Source organism: Rissa tridactyla, chromosome 7 (assembly GCF_028500815.1).
Source record: "Rissa tridactyla isolate bRisTri1 chromosome 7, bRisTri1.patW.cur.20221130, whole genome shotgun sequence".
NCBI lineage: Eukaryota > Metazoa > Chordata > Aves > Charadriiformes > Laridae > Rissa > Rissa tridactyla.
This window is the reverse complement of record NC_071472.1, coordinates 25169355-25181911: the sequence shown is the minus strand read 5'-3', so window position 1 is coordinate 25181911 and position 12557 is coordinate 25169355. Positions and strand designations below refer to the sequence as shown.

The following is a 12557-nucleotide window of genomic DNA, read 5'->3' as shown; positions in this document are numbered from 1 at the left end:
TCAAGGAAAGGCAGGAAGCTGTTTAAATTAAAGAGCGGTGTTGGCAAAAGAACAAATGACCGTAAACTGGCCATAGGCAGCATCAGGCTGGAAAGCAGAAGACTTTCCCTGTCGATGAAGGAGGGTTTTGGAGCATCCTCCCAGTCAGGGGAGTCTTGGCCAAACACTTACTGGTGTAAAATGGAGCTCACCACCTGCCTGTGGCTGACCTGGGCAGTGGTCACATCACCGCAACTCCAAATGCCACCTCCCTCCCAGTGCACAGCTCCTGGTCATGCAATCTTTACCCTATAACACCTTCTTGCTCCAAAACGTTCATTAGGTGTACGTAGTATTTTGCTATTATGTATGATTTGGCACATACTATGAACTGCATCATAAAGTGTATGCTGTATACATATGTGTTTTACACATGATAACAACGAAAGAGTATTAGTGAAAAACGGTTCTCATTCAAAACCCACGTTGCACCCTGATCCTTCAGAAAACATGTGTATGTCCCTTAACTTTACATGAGTAAGTTTTACTGTACTGGGAAAAAATTGCACATAAAGAAGTTAAACATGCAAAACCCTATGTAAGATTAAAGCTTCAGGCAGTTTTGCTATCGGCCACCCCAACTCCAGAATTAAACCTCTGGGAAAGTGTGATGATAGCTGAAAGAAAAATGCACAGTAAACTGATATTTTTTTTCCCCTTTTAAGTCAATGGCATTGACCTACACAGTCCCCATCTATCTCAGCATCTCATAGCTACTCAACCCATTTCACCCTATCCAGTATGCTATTACATGAAATACCAAGGCAAGGCTAAAAAAGCCCTCCTTCATCTGCAAAACCTCATAGTAGGCTCCTCCCAGTACATTTTAACTTGGGAGGTATCCCAAAAAAGCATACTGTAGAAACATTACTGGAAACCATAAGGCTTTATTATCAATGCACTCTGGAAAATTGTGTGGAATTTGGCAGCTGTTTTTTCCAACGGCAGCTCTAGGAGTTGTGCTGGACCCCGCGGGACAGCGAGGGGCTGAAGGATGGATGGGAATGGAGGAGGCAGCCCAGCCCTTCGGACTTGCACACATGCAGAGCCAGAAAGCACGATGTATGAGGAAGATGGGCTACGAAATGAAAGGAGAAAATGTAGTGTGGGCCTTATAAGAAACTCACATGATCTGGCACGACCTGAACAGAGGGAGGTTACAGAGAGAGATGCTACACCTGAGCCAGCAACTCACTCCAAGTACTACTGAGGTCCAAAATACAGAAATAATTAAACAGGCATATCATGGACTGAATCAAAAGTTAATAAATCCTTCCTTTTTCAGGTTCTAAGTTAAAGTTGGATGCACATTAAGGGAAAGTTTAAAAAAAAAAGTAGAAACAAACCCCAAATAAGTGAAAGCATAAAAGACATCCAAGCTGTTATGGGACTTCTGTAATTGTTACCTTTAAGCCCTTTCCAGCCAGAAGCAGGACATGACGGGCCAATTGACAAGCTTGACGAAGCCCTTGAATCTGATCTTCATTCTTAATTTCTATGTCGTCTCCCCAGTCCGGTACAATGCCTGTCGTCACATAGTCTGGCTTCTTTATATGCTTGGAGAAAAAGGATTGAAAATGAAGATCAGAAAACTGAGCATGACAATGGGATCATTTTCTCAGATACTGCCTCCTGCTTCATGGCAGCTTGCCCTTTCTGTCGTGGTATCGACCTTCCTAAGCCATCAGGGCAAACCCTCAAGGCTGCCTCAGTATTTCTTCCACTGCCCTTTTGAACTTAACATTGCCTGTTACCACTGACTTATCCAGCCTGTGAGCCTCCCAGGGCTGAAACCCCAGATACTGCAGCCGACTTCCAGCACAGACAGTCACAAGTTTTGAAACTGTGAGAAAGAGACTTAAAAACTCTTCATTTTCTTTTGCAAAGGGGCACGTTTTCTACAAAAGGCATCTAAACACTGGAATTCATAGGAAAACCATACATAATTAGGCTCAAAAATAAAATTGATCAAATCCTTTGTTTCTCATTCAGACAAAACTCCTATTAACTTCCATGAGATTGCTTTTTGACTACGAACCTTAGGATTTAACTGATTTTAATCTAGAGGTTATTACTTACTAATCTAGTTCATATGCTGTGCCCAAATTTGTCCATCTACAACATTATGCAAGGGTATCCCAATTAGCTGTGTCAAGACAAGTGCAATAAACTTCATTTTTTTCCACACACAGAGTTCTCTGCCCTCGTACAGAGGCGAAATTTCATTTCTGATTTTTTAAAATCCACACCAGTTTCATGACACATGTATAAACACATCAAACTAATAATAACAGTAACATCTTGCACAGAGGTGGAAATGCGCTTTCTCTCGGAGGGTCCTGGGCTGTTTCACCGGCTGGGGAAGAGTCCCTTCGCCCACCACAGCCGGGCGGATTCTCTGCCATCGGCAGCCACAGGGCGAGTTTTGCACTGACTTCACAAAATACAGAATGAAGTTGGCAGGCAGAAAACAAAGCGGGCACTTGGGCTGTACAACAGCAGGGTGTAGGAATAAAGAAGAGTGGGGGAGGCACTGAGCTCTAGTGGGACGTTAAATAGGAAGACTGTTGTTACTCCTACAGGTATTTCATTTCGACGCTGATAAAAAGTGAAACTATCTTCAGTGGACTTAGGTCAACAGAATTTCATATTTACATTTAGTTCAAATTAATGGCATATCAACCTTAACAACATCCTATTGCTGTATTTTGGGACTTAATTTAGAAAAAAACCGCCACCGTTTGCTGGATTAGCAAATCATAGCAGCACCCTGGCTTTCCCCTTGGAGGGCACTTATCTAGTAACTGCTGAGACCTGACCCTGCTGACCTGGAAGATCTGTTAAAGGACAAGCCCAAAGCAGTGTATGTACAAATATCTATGTATACAGTTTCACGCCAACATCTTGAAAACCACCCCCCACATGTTATTTCAGTGTGATTTCTGGTATACTGTGTATAAAGTAATAACGTTGCCCTCAAGTTTTCAGAGTTGAAGAATTGGACTGATTTTTAGACAGCCTGAGAACTCTGTTCTGTGAAAACAACTTTTCAGTATGACAATATATTTCTCCCTCTTTATCCTAAAAGAAGCATCTAAAAACAGAAAAAAAAGTTTGTAAAACTTTCTACAATTTTTAAATATTTGAAAATATATAAAGCATGTAATCCTGTGTTCTCCCTGCACACAGAGCTTCCACAGCCTCTTAGGTGTGAGAGCTCTACATCCAGCATCCTTATCTGCTTTTCTATCTAACAACTTTTTTCTGGCCCATGGAAATACTCTATAGTTTGCAACAGAAATCCATAATAAAATGAAAAGGACAATTTAAAAAAAGTGCTAATACCCATCCTGAAAAGCACTGTTTAGTAAGGGTACTTTGGTTTTATTTTTGGCTAAAGGAAAGACACTGCACAGTTAATCTGTATGCTGTAATTAAACGTGAAAAAAAAAGAAAGAAAAAAACAAATAATGGAAACCAGTAGTGGAACACATGCTAAAATTGCATGAAAAAGTTCCTTTTAGCTCTAAAGCAAATAAAAATAAAAGTATATGTTGCAAGAAAAAAACCCACTCATAGTAAACATGAGTTTATAGCGTGCAGTGTCGTTGCGGGGCAGCTACCAGCAGGTATTGGACATTTCTCTTCCTAAATCTGACATAACCAATTAACAGAACCTTCAGCAAAATATAAACATTTTTATAATTAGCCTGCTAGAAAAGGACTCCGATGATCATGAATGCTTCCTACTGACTTTTGGTAGGACTGTCTGTCCAAAAAGAGAATCTGGACCCAGAAGCATTAAGTGTTGACAGATGATTCTAATATTGCATGTTTATACTACCATGACTGAACAAGCCCCGGGTTTAAACTGCCTTATGACTAGATATGCCACTGTGTTTAACACGGTAGGCAATGGAAAACTTCTCTCATCAGTGCTGCTATTTCAAATACCAGACCAAGCAACAGGACAGTGATCCAAATCCCCAGCTGTCGGACAAGGAATACACTTGATCATGCCTGCAGTCGAACTCTATATTGACTGAAGAACAGATTGGATAATAGAAATTGCAGTACCTTAGGAACTGGGTGAGCTGGAGAAACCATGGCTGGCCAAACTATACTATAAGCAGCGTTTCTTTGTCCCTGAAAAAAGGAGCATCTTCGCTGTTGATTGCTTGGCTGCCTGTGCAGGTAGATACGATTGCACAAAGAAAAGATTATGTGGCAGCCAGTCACAGAACCTGTTAACAGATAAGTTAAAAATGGTTAACATTTTTTTCTACTACCACTTTACAAAATGGAAAGTACGCAAAAAGAAGGGCATCACGTAAAACAAACCACAGAACTCATGTAGTAGCCAAGGGTAGTTCAAGCCTTGTACTGTTAAAGAGTGAGCATTAACACCGAGAAGCAATGACAACAAGAAACCTCCCCAAACAATACTTTGACACTTTATAAAATACCAGATCTATTTTCATTTGATGTATTACAAAGTAGCGTGGGTAAATTCCCCAAAGCTTACGGCCAGGAGTGACGCTCCAACCGGCCCCTGCTTGTAGCAATTTGCACGGCTAAAAGCTGCACTGTTCAAAGCATGGAGAAACCGTGAAAAAGGGACAACAGCAAGAAAAGAGGAGGAAAAAATGATTTAATGTTGATTTCAGACAATATTGTCACCTGTATTTTTGCAGAACTGGTTACAGATTTGAGCACAACCATGTTGCGCTCATTAATTGCGCCAAGACACAAGGAAGAGGGTTCAATTTGTCCTGTCCAGCAGGGCAACAGAACAGACTTCAAGAGATACCCCTAACTTGGCCAAAAGCAATTGAAGGGAATAAAATTTGTAATTGACTTGGAATATTCAAATCAGATTTCCATTTAATTCACATGGGAATTCAGAACTACAGTTCATTAGCCAGTTCATTGCCCCAACTTAGTTATTGGGCAATGACACATTTTGCCACCGTCAAAAAAAAAAGAAAGAAAAAAGGGGAAAAAAAGGGCATTGAGGCCCAAGGGTTGTCAGACACATCAAAACCAAAATAATGCATCACAAAAGACAAAGAGAGCATGAAAACCTGGAAACATACTAAATTCAAAAGGATTATTGACACCGCTCAATTAAACTACAATTACACATAGTGCATATTTCCATTACTCAAACATTCTACAAGCTCAACAGAGGGGTTTTTTGAAACCTAAGTTTCGCATAATAGTTAATCTGCTTCTGAAAAATGTCATATGTATACAAACACAAAAGCAATTTTTTGTGGCGAGTAACACATACAGATAATTACTCTTCAGTAAAAAGAATGTGTTTTTGTTTATATAGAAGTAACTAAACATTTTTATATCACAGAAATTAAGACATTAATCTACTGCATACTTTGTAACTGTGTAAAAATGATTTTTTTTAAGAACAACTTCTTTCATATCTTGTATGTTTTTATGTCCCAAAACCCAGAATGAATGAAATAGTTGCATGAGGTTTGCTTTAGAAATGTTCCTGACTGTCTCTTTGCACCCTGATCAGTGATACGTTTAGTTACCAATATCTGAATTTGTATAACAAAAGCTTTAACTCAATGCAAGAAAACTTTTACTGTTTTCCAAAATCGTTTTTAAGCAATAAGGCAGAGTCGACAAGCGAGGCTCAGATCAAGCTCTCAGTATAACCTAGGTACCCCAATGGAAGTTGCCTGCTTCAAGCGTCTCCATGGCAGTGGAGCTGCCCAGTTAACAGAGGATGGATTGGTTTGGTGGTATTTTAATTGTCCTTTAACCAACAACCTCATCATCTACTGCTTTCGTAGGGTTTCCTTCACAAGAAAAAAATCACTGTCCAATTAAAAAAAAATACATCTGGGCCATCTAACCTGCACAATGTAGAAGTGCATCCAGAGAGCCCAAAACATCCTACAAACTCCCTGGCTGGTTTGCACCCCGTTCAGGAAGCTGGAAGCACAGAATCTGCTGAGGCAGCAACTTTTTGGCCATCAGAAGTAGCAGTCAGGCCGCCAGCATAAGCTAAGGTAGCTCTTTTACAGAGCGCAGTGGAAGCACCTTGCTCTTACCGCAGCTGAAGGTATTGTAAACATATTGAAAACCCACACTCACTGATGTGGTCAGGGAAAGTCCACACAGACATCAATATCTGAATGTGTATTTCAAATGATCTCCTCAATACACGGTACACTGCCCGGGCACTCAGTCTACTCTGTAAAAGTTTAATTCAGGAAGAAAAGGTGCATGTGTGCTTGTCAATTATTCGACAATAAAATTCCACGTGTCCCAAAACACACACTCTTAAATACATTCAACTGGTTTATATTCATGGGTGCATGCCTACCAACTATCCCACATTCAGAAAGGATACCTTTTTATTTGGAATAAAATTTTTACCTCTGTTCTCCCGAAGATACACTGTAAGTGTTGTCACAAGATAACAGGATAATAAGATACTATAGTCTGTTGTTATTCTACTAACTACTCATTATAAACCAGACGCATACAAAAATATCTAATACTTGAGCAGGTGAAATGCAGCAACCAAATAAATATCACCATAGTTATAATACGACTCCTAAAATACATCACAAAAACTATAAACACAGGACAACTGAACCTTTATTTGAAATATAAAAAAATTATAGCAGAAAACATTCTCCTACAAAGTAAAAATAAAATGAAATGAAATAAAACGGCATTAGAATATAACGAAGTTACTGTTTTATAATGAAAATCTGGACTCCATCCACACACTTCCGTCCTTAAGAAGGCCCTCCTAATGTCTCCACAGCTCCTTTTATTTTGTAAGCTCCCATATTCACAGCTAATTCGATATAGCAACATCATCAATCACCGGAGACAGGAACAACTGGCTGTATTCTCCAAGTCTGGCTCAGATATTCCCTCCTCCCCATCCCTTACACCTATCAAAGCTTCTCTCAGTGCCTTATTTACTTCTGCGACACCGGCGCTCAAGCACATCCTTTTTGTTCGGCTTTCTGTGTATATTAATTACTGTAAGGTAGTTCATAAATGCATGGGATTTGTGCAGCTTCCAGTGGAAACTGCAGCTGTCGGAGAGAGCCCGGCATTCGCAGCTGGGTAGCCCAGTAACACACCAGCACAGCCGGGATGCAAAGTTGACCCTTTCCGCCTTTCTTTTCTCCCCCAACAGCAAGGCTGCGTCACTTGCCACGAATAACAGAGTTATTTACTATCAGCTGCCATAAGGAGAATTATTACCAGCGTTACTGAATCGCACCCCGGCAGATCCGATGTAGCGAGCGCAGAAAATTACAGGCAACTGCTCCTCTGACTCGAGAGTGAATCACACCGTGCCATCCGTATGCACGCATGTCCCGCCGGAGCTGCTGGATTCCTCAGCACACCTTCCAGACCTTAATTTGTACTAATAATATAAATATGCGCCGTGAGCTTTTGTGAATTACCAGATGAATTTATCTTGTGTGGAAATTATGTTTTCTTCCAAACGAGCCAGCCAAAGGGGCTGAATACAGAATTCGAGTATGATGATGGGTGGGAACATTTTAAGTGACTGATTTTGCAGCACAATGTGCCCTATATTTATTAGCCTTTTACTCTAGGTCTATTTTAATTGTTATCTGTTCATGCATGCTACACTATATAATGAAATGCTCCCATTTCACTCACAGAGTAGAGAGTTTTTTATGTGTATCTCTATTAATGACCCTTAATTAAGTTGATTTTAGTCATTTAAATGTGATTTTCCTCTGGTCAAGAAGTATTTTTAAAGGGAGATGTTGGAAACGAACTCTCACATAAGCACTTTTCTAATGCTTCTTGTTTAACAGTTACAGCACTTTATCAGCTATGTTTTCAATGAATGAGGTGTGGGGTAGCCATGCAAAACACGGCTCATCTGTATGATTCATCATATGGGATTGTTAGCAAATATCTTTTTGGTATTTATTTATGGAAGACTTCAAATTTCCAAGCCATTAGCAAAAATGTTACCAAAGGATAAACTTCACGACACTTCTAAGGTACAGTAAATACAAGGGTACATATTAAACAAGCCAAGAAATAAAATTAACATATTTGAAAATAATTTAGCCATAGTATCAACAGAAATACAGTACCAAAGTTATTTAGGATTTCAAGAATTAATATACAACCCATTTAGGAAATAAAATCAACTTCCTCTTGATAAAGTAAATCTTACTTAATATATATGAACAATTAAGAACATAAAAAGCATTGTTCTGATAATTCTTTTCAAAATAGGTGATTTAAACTTTTTTTTTTAAAACCACAAAAAAAAAAGACTGTGGAGATTTTCTCAGTATATGAGCATTTGAGGGTAAAATACTAGAGATCTTTAATTTGGCTTGTCAGGTCACTTTAATATTATATAATAATTTTGCTTCTTGTGCAAATATACATTTTGTTGAAACTCCAGCGGAATCAAGTTTCAAGCAGAGTATTAAAAATCATGACGGGTAATAATATGTGGAATCCAACCAATGCAACTAGGTAAGAATATATAGCTTTTTACTGTTAATTACCAAATGTTCCCATTTTTCAATCTGAAACAATGGTTGCAGTTTGCAAGATCTTTACTTATAATTGTAATTCTAACTGTCTAATAAAACACTGACTTTGTAATCCCCATGTTGCAAAGGCACATCCAAGCTTCAAAAATAGGATGGGAAAGATTAAAGGTTCTCTCCAAGCCCGTGTAACCTGTGTAGCAGAAGAGCAGCTCACATTTCACAGGCAATAACCTGTGCATTTGCTATAAAAAAAAAGGGGGGAAAAAAAAAACAACATAGGGAAATGCCTGAGGCAGAAGTTGAAACTGATTGGGCAAAGTAGAAGAACAAGAGCCCTTGAAATTAAACAAAAGCAAATTCATTCTGTTGACAGATGTTGATTACATCAAAGCCACGAAATAACTTTTTTCTGTTTCTTTTTTTTTCCTTTTTCGCAACTAATATCTCCACGTTTTCTGTACATTAAGGATATAACGTATCTTAATCAACATAACCCAACATGTAATAATTTTTAAATTTGGTAAAAGTATATTGTAACGAGGTCTTAACGACAGGCTTCTCCAAACAAGAGTGTATTCACATGGTCATGTCTGCATACCCGTGCTGGTCACGCCATCATCAGCCCCTTACTTCCAGGGGTTAACTGCTCTGGCAGCCAAATAAAATACAGAGAGCGCTGTGTAATTATGGAGACAGTCAAAGGGCAGCCTCTATTTTGAAATCTATTTGCACAGACAAGGTCTTCCAATTTCGCTTACAGGAAACAAGCTGGTAAAGGGGGTCTCCTCCTCTCCAGATGCTTTCCACACGTTTTTCCCACATCAGGAAATCGTGGACATGGACACCATGCAGCACTGTTTCCTGGATTGCAGGACTATGTCATTACAAGGAGAAGAGCTCCATGCTCGTGAGAAATATTTCCTCCTAATTGCCCATATTAGGGGAAAGCAAAACCCACAAGGAGTACTGAAAATGCGACTCGCAGCAATTTGTAAACAGGACGCAGCCACAGCTGTCATGATGGTACTGGAAAAGAGAAAACAGAAATGAAAGGGTAAAAACACTCCGTTTTTAATAGCATGATTGGGGAAATGAAATATTCATCAGGATAGATGTGACTTTCAGTTATAACAGCAATGCATTGGTGAAAACCTCGACAACAGCATCCTTGTGACTGTACCCTGATAAACCGAAACACAGGCTGGTGTCTTGCAAACATTATATTCTAATTGGCACTGTTTCATTTAATTATTGAAATTAACTGGAAATTAACAACAGAAATTGTTTAGTTAATAAAGGCATTAGCAGAATTGCTGTTCTCGTTACTCTCATAAGAGGCAATAAAGCAAAGCAATGGCCAAACGCCGACCAACTCCAGGGGTGCAGAGTCAGCCCCTCTGCGACCCCACGGGGACTCTTCCACCACACTGGAAAAAGTCAAGTTTGGCCCCCAGGACCAGTTATGCTCCTTGCTAATTACAATTTTGCCCTTACTTCACAGAGAGCAGAACCAGGCAATTTGTTTGCTGTATGCCAATACAAATGAGTTTTTTAATTAGGGTGTAAATTTAAAAACTCTACGGAAATACGTTCTCGTTTGGCTTTACTTATTATGCCTTCGTCTAGACCAGCACGCTAAAATGATGAATCAGTCAGTGCCTTCTGGAAAAGCGCCATTCTTCTAATTCATTATTCAGTCAAACTTAGGGCCAACAAAATAGCTGTTCTACAAGTTGGTAAACTGGGAAACCACAGAGAATCAGAACCTCTTCTATTTACAGGAAGGATGACAGCCTAAGGGTACTTCATCCCAATAATAACAACATTCAAGTAACAGTGCCCAGGTCATGACAAGCCATGACCCTCCCCATAGCTCCTTCAGGAAGCTGGCTCGATGCCACCTTTTATCAGCAGCAATCAGCAGTGAAACTTTAACAAACGAGAAGAAAAGGAAAAATTAATTTTATATCCTTAAAAAACCTTTCAACCGATTGAGCAGTTGTAGATATATATATATATATATATATATAAAAATTTATACAAAGAGTTACACCAAGCCAGTATAAGAAATAAATTCACTGACTGAGTAAAATTCTGGTATCATTAAATAGCACTTTCCCATTTTATTACAGGATTTAAAAAATACAGAGTACAATCTAACTATATCTGAATGATATTCGCTCAGATACCAAAGGAAATTAATTGTCTATTACAGAAAATGGGACTGGGCCGCACAGGCTTAACTTTGTGAAGAGGGCATTGCAGTTCTCCAAAAGAGCCTTCCATCCTAGTGTTATTTCCACTACATTTTCTCTCTCCAGTAGAATAACACAAGTAGAAAATAAAAAAGAAACTGTTGCCTAAAGCAGTATCACAGCAAAATGAAACAAGTTGGGTACCAAAGCTGGACAAAGCAATATTAAGAGTTTCACACACAGTTAATATCAGGGGAATTCAGGCTCCAGATCACAGCATCTGGCAAGTTTCAACTTCTGTGACTAGCAGGAGAAACATTCCTCTTATGTTACTGCATTCCTATATTGAGTAAATTAATTATCATAAAGTGAATAAATCAGAGCGAGAAACATATCTGCTCAGGTTTGCGTATTTAAATACATCTTTCAGTCACTCTCGATCTGTCTTTAGGTTTTTTAAAAGATCAGAGGAATTACTTTCTCTTGAAAGATTGGTTATTGCATTCATTATTTTGATTTTGTAGGAAAGTAACAACTGCTGGAACAAGTTACTCAGTTTAAAAAATAGCAGTTGTTTCAGATTAAAATAATAAGCTATTCAAATAGTCCTTACACACAACGCACAATACTGGATCTTGTTGTTAATATGCACCCACCCACGGCTTTAACATTCATCGAATCCTACTGGGATAAAATCTTTTCAGGTGCTCTGTGAAACAACTGTTTTTCAACTGGCATGTTTATGTCCCATACACACGCCTGATACGGTATTAAATGTTAAAAATAAATCCTACTTTAACCTCTTAAATTTCCACCTGAGATGGAAAAAATATGTCTGAATCACCACAAAAAAACATGCTTCCCACAGAAACCCTTTCAGTGGGTATCCAGGGCTGCTGAAATAAGAGTAATCTTTGCATAGAAAATTTCGGAGTGCTCCTGAACATCCTATCAGGGTTTTCCGCGTAGCTTGAGACATGGGAAGAGAACGGGCAGCCGGAGTCTTCCCCCCCCCAAAATATAAGACCCATTGCAGTCATTATTTTCAATACACCTGCATCCGAATCTCTAAGGATACAACATGATTTCTGAATCGTTAAGTCAGTCTTATCTCAAAATTAAAGAAGTGTACACTTCTAGCAATTTTGGGGGATGAATACCTTATTTTATTAAATAAGATTACATTACTACCCATTTGGAAGAATGACAGTTAGCGGTGTTTCTTGCCTTGTATTAAATGTTGTTAATCACTTGTATTGACCCATTTTCACATGGAAACACAAGTTACATTAGGACAGTGAGTTTTACTGAGAAAATACGTACGTGTCCTTCGCTAGAGTGAAGAGTGCAAGGTTGGGAAATTACATCCTACAACCTGGACTTCAAAATATATGAGCAGAGAGGGGTAATAGTTTACAGCTGTTTCTACTAAACTACCGTGGTGGTGGTGAAGATAAGCTCTTAGCTTTTTATCCAAGAAGATGATCTGCACAAGGAAGATGTTCCAATCAAGAGCTTGCTGCAGATAACTTGTAGCATCCTTATTAAAGCATTTATTTTTAAACCTGTCAGTCATTAGTATGTGCTATTAATGCGTAACTTGGAAGCTTATTCATAAATATGAGACATTTGGGTCACTGAATGAATTATAATGATAGGGTTACAGATTGAATTTGGAAGAGTACGATATAATTTTTGGGAGCTGTTTTAATTTTTTTTTTAAAACCTTTCACTTATCTCCTTGCTTAACATTTACAAAGACCTCTTTCTTATC

At 38.8% G+C, this 12557-nt stretch overlaps 1 protein-coding gene across 13 annotated transcripts in view; it reads right to left on the bottom strand.

The window, feature by feature from the left end:
• Positions 1-12557, bottom strand: part of METAP1D (methionyl aminopeptidase type 1D, mitochondrial) — a 51140-nt gene that overhangs the window by 17660 nt on the left and 20923 nt on the right. For 3 of the 13 annotated variants that reach the window (XR_008467597.1, XM_054207950.1, XM_054207948.1), the window contains exons 2-3: positions 4117-4225; positions 1446-1595 (exon numbers count right to left, since the gene is read on the bottom strand). Coding sequence is in view for 11 of the 13 variants with exons in the window: in XM_054207950.1 (XP_054063925.1) it covers positions 1446-1595; positions 4117-4225 (259 nt within the window). In the remaining 2 variants the exon portion in view is untranslated. Of the gene's footprint in view, positions 1-1445; positions 1596-4116; positions 4284-6156; positions 6263-7296; positions 7463-9186; positions 9615-12557 lie in introns of those variants that run through there. The other 10 variants (XM_054207953.1, XM_054207951.1, XM_054207949.1 and 7 more) reach the window with 8 other exon arrangements.